General features: G+C 46.4%; 1 protein-coding gene across 1 annotated transcript in view; it reads right to left on the bottom strand.

The window, feature by feature from the left end:
• Window positions 1–2,287: 2,287 nt before the first annotated feature.
• The window catches only part of TLCD2 (TLC domain containing 2), a 195,190-nt gene continuing 189,382 nt past the window's right edge, over window positions 2,288–8,095 (bottom strand). Inside the window, exon 4 of the mRNA XM_069615405.1 lies at window positions 2,288–7,706. Within this exon, the coding sequence (XP_069471506.1) occupies window positions 7,323–7,706 (384 nt within the window). The 3' untranslated portion in view covers window positions 2,288–7,322. The remainder of the gene's footprint in view (window positions 7,707–8,095) is intronic.

The raw sequence follows: 8,095 nt of genomic DNA, 5'->3' as shown, positions 1-8,095 counted from the left end.
TTGGCCCCTCCACCTCTTCTTTCACTCCGTCACATCCTATGAGGTCGCCCGACAAGTTTGCTCTATGAAGGCTTCATCCAAACAGGTGGACCCTTGTCCCTCCAAAACCATTAAGGATAGCAGTGACTCTCTTTCTCCCGCTTTGGCCGATCTCTGCAATCTTTCTTTTTCCACTGGAATTTTCCCAACTTCTCTTAAGCACTCCCTTGTGCACCCTCTGCTTAAGAAACCCTCTGTCGATCCCTCCATTCCGGCAAATTACTGTCCTATCGCTATCACTCCTTTCCATGGCAAACTCCTGGAGAAATTGACTATCTCTCAGTTTACCCTCCACACTAAATCTGCTGGTTGCTTCCACGACCATCAGTCTGGCTTTAGAGCATCCAGAGACCCAAACTGCTCTTCTGAACACCCGTGAAGACCTGCTCACAAATCTTGACACTAATACTCCCTCTGTCCTCATTCTTCTTGACCTCTCCTCTGCCTTTGACACGGTAAACCACAACATTCTGATTGCACGTCTCCGACACCCTGGGAATCACTTATCAGGCTCTGGCATGGATAACATCCTTCCTTTCCGACCACCATCTCAGGTGGAACTTGAGTCCTTTCTCTCTAGTATCACTCTTTCAACCTGTGGCATCCCCCAGCGTTCTAATCTCTCCCCCTGGTTCAGTTTACATGGCGGCGCTGGCATGTGCGATTGCCACTTTAATCTCTAACTTCCAGTGTTATTCGGATGACACGCAACTCTCCTTCAGGCTAGCCTCAGCCACCTCCTCTACCTCGCTCATATCTGACTGTACGCAATTCAGTCATGGTGTGCAGCAAACATCCTCTGCCTCAATGCCAGTAAGACAGATTGTTTGCATTGGGACCCCCTACTCCCGCTTTTCCATTCTCATTCTGGCCAGCCTCCCTTGGCCCTGCACCCACACCCACCTGTGAGGCAAAAAAACCTTGGGGTCATCTTCCACTCCACCCTCTACTTCTCCACTCACATTTCGGACATCTCTAAAAAAATCCAACTACCAGCTGCACCTCCTTAGAGGCACTCTTCCTTTTCTCACCTTCCCCGACCGGCTCACTGTCTCTAGAGCCCTGGTTCTCTCAAGGCTGGACCACTCTAACAGTCTCTTTCTCAACCTCCCTGCTTCTGCCCTGCGCCCTCTGCAACTCATCCAGAACAGAACCGCAAGACGTATCCTGGGCCTCAAGCCCAGGGACCGCATCTCTCCGGCACTGAAATCCCTCCACTGGCTCCCTGTGGCTGCAAGGATCAAATTCAAGACCCCCTGCATTGTCCACAAGGCTTTCTGGGGCTTGTGACCTACCTATCCACAACACTGCCTACCTACATACTGTCCCTCCCGAGCCCACAACTCATTTACCTCCAACCTTCTGCAAGTGAGCCGGTTCTCCAAGTAGAGATTTGGAGGGAGATATTTACCCTTTGCAGGACCCCCCCCGGAATAGCCTCCCTGCTTCCCTTTGTCTTGAGCCAGATCTTCTGAAGTTTCAAAAACTCCTTAAGACATTCCTCTTCCTTCCCTCTACCCTGCTAACCTCTCTTGCCCTCCTTTTTCCACACAGCCTGCATACTGGCTGCCTGGTGTACCTCAGAGTCTCACTGTTCCCTGGAACCCTCGCCAGTCCTCTCACACTTGCCTCCGGGCCTTGCACTTGCCTCATCACCACTGCACTTGGTCAATGACCCATGAGAGCATCATTCTCCCAGCCCTTACCCCAGTTCTCTGACTGGGTGCACTCCCTGCCCCCTGCATGTATCCCCCACTGCCCTAGCCTTCACTTGTCTGAGCACTTGCAAGATCCGACTGTACCATGGATTGAAGATCGACCGTTTCTCCCTTGTCTCCCCTCCCGCATGGCTGCGCCGGGAAACACTTGTCTATAGGCGCATTACAAATGAACAATAAAATAAATAAATGTGGCAGTAGGTTGGGTCCGGCCCAGAGTCGCACACAGACACACAACACAACCAATAATGGCCATGCAGCGGCCATTGCCACAGCTACCAATGGGAGCTAGCATTTGTTTTTGCAGCAATGTATTTTCTCTGCGGCATAGAGGCACCTGTAGTTTCAGGCTCGCAGCCTGTATGGCAGTCGCCAGACTTTGGTAGCAACATCCGTGAGAATGTCCATCCACATCACTCAAGACTGTTCAAAGTGGTGCTAATGGCAAGATGAGAACAATCCAAACAACCCCTAGGAAAGCCGTTCAAAATCCAGTTTCCTCTTTCAACCTAACACACAGACAGCAGGGCTCCATTTTCTGATGTAATTTAATATATTATACCTTGTAAATACGCAGATTATACAAAACAAAATGACATTGTTGCATTAGACCCACAAAACAAATTGTCAGTTTTTCCATTATTTACAAATTACACACTTCAAATAAACATAAAAATTAAATGTCCCTGGAGTGTGGACAAGGTAAGTGCTTTGATTAGGTTATTCTGGAGTTGGTGTTTCAAATCCAATCCATGGTTCCATCCTGCCAAACACACGCGAACTAAATTAAAATCTTTTTGCTCGTTGAGTCCATGCAATTCCTTCCAAAAACCTAGAATACCTCCAAAGCCCAGAAGAGTGAGGGGAAGAGCAGCCAATGTGCGGCCCCTGAATAAGAGTGGTGGCTATGAGGGCACTGGCCTGGATTAGTAGCGCTAGCCATCAGGGATGATCCTGAAAAAAAGGGCATCAACCATATTTGGAGAGGCCTACAAAAAGGGCACCAGCCATAAAATTCCAAACCTAGGAAAAAAGGCACTAGCCAAGAAGAGCTTCTATAAGTATTATCAGCCATAAGTATCTACTTGGAACAAGGGCACCCGCAAAGGCGAGAATGCAATCAACAATGAATGAGCCCCAGATAAGTCTGCAAAGCTAGATAGGCTGCATGGAACCCAAAGGAATACCTTTGGGTAATTTGGTGTAATGTCAGTGATTGTATGTGTGTTTGATGGTCTTCGGCAGTCAAAGATGTAGCAGCAAATGCAGGGATAGTAGCTTTTCTGAATTTCAGGTGGTGGATTATGGATGTTAATGCAGGTGGAAAGGGGGTCTGTAGAAAAGGTCAAGACTGACAAGAAGCATCCTTCACATAGCAAGAGGCAACCTTCACATTTGTACCTTTAGAACCTAGATGTTCGGGTGTTGGTCGGTTTTGCTGTAGAGCAAACGGCATCCTGGATGATAAGGCTAAAGTTCATGAAGCAGAAAAGCGGGAGCCTGATCAATGAATTGTGATATGGGTGAAACAACAAACAAAACTTGGAAATTGAAACCACAGCTCCACTGAAATCTAACAAGCAAGACTTCCTGGAGAGAAGGCATGCCATAATCAAGTAATCCCAGGATGAAGTGGTTTACCACAACTGTTGGATTATTTGCCAGGACAAAGATTAGAATTTTTACAAAGGAATTTGGGCTGTCGAAAAGCCTATGCTACCTGCAGAGTTTACTTGGTGGGGAGATGTTGGGAATAGTAAGGTCAAAGAAAGGATGTTGTCTTACTGGAAGCCTTCATTTTTTTCAACCAACTGAGAGAAAAACACACCAGACGTCCTGTAGGAATCAGTCTGGTCGATCATTGGGTTCCTCTGTGCAACACCTGGTAAGAACATGTAAACTCAATTATGAAAATAGGGCAATAGTGAAGCCCAAGAAAACAAAACATGTATTCACTTTGAGTGAGGACTAGCCCCTGAAAACTTACATGGAATACAAAGCCAATGGCGCCTGGAACCATATTTTAGGACCACCAGCAAGCACCACTTGTGAGGAACCCCAAGGTCAGGGCATTCCTCATTGTGCTCCTTTTCTACCAAATCCAAGATTAGGACATTCCGGACCATGAAGTAGTCCTCCAGAGAAGGACCTTCTGCAACAGGGATACTGCCTCCCTTGATAAGAGGGAAACTACATAGAGAGCGGAGGGAGAAAGAGCAAGGAAAAGCAAGAGAGAAAAGCGAGCCAGTGAGAGAAGAGAAATCTCTTTAAGAACTCCATGCTTGGACATTCTGCAGCAGACAGCACCCCTTCTCAAGAATGCTAAGAGCTGGACACTCCAATAGCAGGCATCCCTCTCAAAGAATCAAGTAAACACCTCCGCCGAGGAAACCTAAACCAAGCCACTGGTCAGAGAACTCCCTGCTTGAAAATTACCAGAGCAGGATTGTGTTTACTACGAGAACCCTTTCTGATGAACCCCAGACTAGGACTTTGCCAGCTAGCACAAGGCTAAAGATGGTCCTCTTATTGGAGTCTAGCTAAAGATACTTTTCAGTGTTTGTAGGACTACTTTAAAGAAAATGGAAACTGAGTTTGAAACATCACTTGTTGGGTGTCTATCTTTTTTTCCCTTTAGGCCTAAAGCCCCCCTCCCTCACACACACACACACACACACACCCTTCTCACTCTTGTTCAGAAATATGTAAGCAGCAAAATTGCAGTAAAGCCTGCATATGAAGTCAGGTTCAGATGACAAGGATGGGTTGGGAACCGAAGCAGTTAAAGTGAAAAGGTAAGATTCAATAAGCAAAAGATCTTCAAGTGAAAGCAGACTATTTGGATTCATAAAAAAAATCTGATGTGCCAATTGTCCCCACCTATTCCCCCCAATAGAACCAAGCATTGGAATGCGTTCATGCATTTCTATTCTGAATTATGATTGCTTGTTTGGGAACCTGCTATTGCATCCAAGCTGAACATACTTCGAATTCTAGGAATCTGAAAGTCAATTTCTAAATGCCTGCATTATTCGGTTACTCCTACTTGTAAAGTCAGATCTCTAGGGAATTAACTCCACAAAACAAAATTGCCAACCGGCAGGAAGGAGGGGACTGAAATGACACAGAAGGGAAATGACCTGGAACACCACCACTATTCACTTGGCTTGATCCTACACAGAGTGTTCCGCATTTCCAATACAGTCACATGATTATGAATGTACATTTCAACAGTTATCAGTCAGTTCTGGATCGACAAATAAAAATCGGACGCCATTCAGCATCCTTGATTATCGTCGGTCGAAGATTCTCCAAAGATGGGGTCTTCTTGGGAGTGCCTACTATGGACCCAATTGCACCAGTTTCTTTTAGTCAGGGGACTTTTCCAAAGTGCAACTTAAAACAAATATGCAATTTAAACAGTCCAATTCCTGCAGCAAAATTAACGAGGACAAAATGCAAAAAGGTAGCGCCCAGATCAGCTCTTTAAAATACAGTATCTTCATGTCCCAGGGAGGAGGGCGCCTCAATAGCCACTTTCAGGAATTGGCGGGAAAGGAGGTACACTGCAAAACCTCATGAAAATAACAGTCTTTCAGTTTGGCTCAGTAAACAGATTGGGCATAAAGCTACTACACACCCCATCCGGGAAAATCTCAGGCTGTAAAAGGGCTGTGAATCTGATATACAGACTATTGGTTGAACCACAGCCTGTACTTTATTCATTAGAGTACCAGTAAAACACTGGCAATAAGGCAGACAGCAGATAGACAGCACCTACAGAGCCCCAAACAAGGATGATGTTCTTGGACCTCGGTTTAAGAATTAGAATTACAAAAATCAGAATGTTAAGGAGGTGGCGATAATGCCATGGTTATGCCTCCAACAATGGGTAACCTCAATCGAGCATTTGGATTGGTTTACCCTATTGGCTAATACAGTAAAAAGGAACATCCAAATGGCTGCAGAATTTGATCCCATGAGAATACATTACATTATACATGTATCATTTGATACCAGTCAAACACCGTCCTTACAGAGCAATGGGGATGTCAACATGCCACAGCCTGTCCTTTCAATAAACACAAGTTTTAAAAACTCCCCTTGAGGGGTGCAAATTCTGATTCGTGTTTCACCAACCAGAATGCACGGTTCTACCATTGCCCGTTTCCAAGTTTCCCACCCTTTAAAGTACGGCGAAACAATGGCAGAAAGCACGTTGAGGGTGAGGGTCCCACCTTTCCTCTAACTTAGTTGGCCAGATTTGTGCACGCAGCCACTCAAGGTTTCCTTTGGGAAGGTAAGGGCTCCACATTTACAGAGGCCCATACTGTCAAAGCTGGTTGCTGCAGATCAGAGTCCATCCAGTGGGGATGATAAGGTCAGCCACTATGCAGCAAACCCAGATGAGGCAGTCGGACCCACTACAAACAGCGAGGGTTGGGCAATGCATCGAAACAAAGCCATCTGCCAGCCTCACCGCCAAGTTGAAGGCTGATACATGGATATTCCAAGTACCAGCATCCAACACGGCATGGAGAAATACTCCAACTCTCACATCTCCAACCCGCAAGGAGGAGGGTTCGCTATGTGGTACAGTCACATTTAAATTAAATCTTTGTGTTAATAGCACCTTATTTGTGGAGGTAGTTAAAAAGAACCCCAACAGGGTCCAACAGAAGTATACAGGTGGGGCACAGAGACCCAAGCGGTGTACGAAAGAACTATGAGGAGGGCTAGCAGTGGGTGTGGTTTTAAAAGTTGCATGAAACACTTCAGGGCGAAACTATACGCAGCATTGCGGGAGAAGCAGGTGGAGCACCATTGGGTGCTTGACGTTCAATGCCAACCAGCTTTGCTGGCTGCGGAGGGCTTGCAGTAGGTAAGTCACAGCACTAGGGTGCGTGTAAGAAACGGACGCAGCGGCCATATGCACTAACATGGGAGTGTCCATTAGTAGGCGGAGAAAGGAATTAGTAAACAGTCTTTTCTGTACATGGAATGGGTGTGTTACCACGATGATGCAGAGCAAATGCAACACTTGAGAGTAATTGAAAAATGGCGTGCTTGATCCAGGAAAGCAAAAAAAAAAAAAAAAAAAAACACATTTGTCTTCTTGCTACAGTCACATGGTCATCTAGCATGTATGCCCACAGGTGAGTGTTCACGTCCAAGTGTGCCTTGCACAAATACTAATGAGGTATATCTGGAAAATTGTGAAAGCTTTTCAGGAGCACACTGGGTCTCCCCTATCCTGTGTGCCTCGTTTGTCAGAACAAGTTTTAATGATATGACTCAAAAAAAAAAAAATGGAGGGGGTCTCTACCCAGACGGAACATGGAGTTTCAATATCGAGAACGTATACTCTATACAGTCAATGCTCAACGTGTGCTCTTCGACGAAACCGCACTCTTGCCTTGGATGGAACCTAGGCCCACATGTTAAATGTCATGCTTCTTCCTTCAATTACCCCTAGCCAATTTCGTATATACCGCCCACACCATCTGGTGTGGACTACTTGACCCCCTCCTGGTCTAGATCATGGAGGTCTCCAAGTGTTCAGTGCTACATTAATTTCTCTTTGTCCCGACACCCTTCGTGGCTGGTCTTGAGGAAGTCGCTCCTCAGCAGGCGATAGAAGAGCACAATGTTCATCACGGTCATGATGGCAAGGCCTACGCTGCCCACAGTGTAGGTCAGAAGAGGGATATTGTCCCGGTTTAGGACCAGCCAGCGTGTCATCCAGGCCAGTGTGTTAATGCGGAAGATCACATAGGTCCCCAGGTTGATGATGCTATTCAGGCGGTACACTGTGCTCAACATTAGGTTTGCCATCCGCAGGATCTGCCGCAGGTGAAGGAAGATGGAGTTGATCTCAACGATAAGAGCCACCAGTGAGAAGCCGACATAGCGATGCAGGAGCAGGGAGATCCCAAAGCAGGTAACCACCTAGGGAGAAGACAGCAAGAGTAAACCATCATCAACCATACAGGAAAAAAACTGTCCCTTTGCATAATCAACTATTTCTTCACAAGAATCCGAGTAACCACCCTTACAGAAGAGACTGAGAAACTTCAGGATATAACCACCACTGGTGTCCATACTGCAGAGAGGAGTGAAAGCTTAATGTTCCCCCAACCCAAAGACGAGCCTCAACATTCACTAATAATGCACCTAGCTTATTTTGTGCACTATTGATCAAGTGGAACCTCTGCTTATTACAAATCGCTAGTGGCTGGCCCATGTTAGTCAGCAATGCGGGATGCAGTGGTTGTTGGTTTCCCTGTCTGGAGAGCCCCATATACAGGTGCAGTCACTCTCCAGTGCCCCTCCAGACA

The sequence above is a fragment of the Ambystoma mexicanum genome, chromosome 9, assembly GCF_040938575.1.
Source record: "Ambystoma mexicanum isolate Mex_15411 chromosome 9, UKY_AmexF1_1, whole genome shotgun sequence".
Classification (NCBI taxonomy): Eukaryota; Metazoa; Chordata; class Amphibia; order Caudata; family Ambystomatidae; genus Ambystoma; species Ambystoma mexicanum.
Note: the sequence above shows the minus strand (reverse complement) of the source record. Positions and strands in the feature narration are given on the sequence as shown.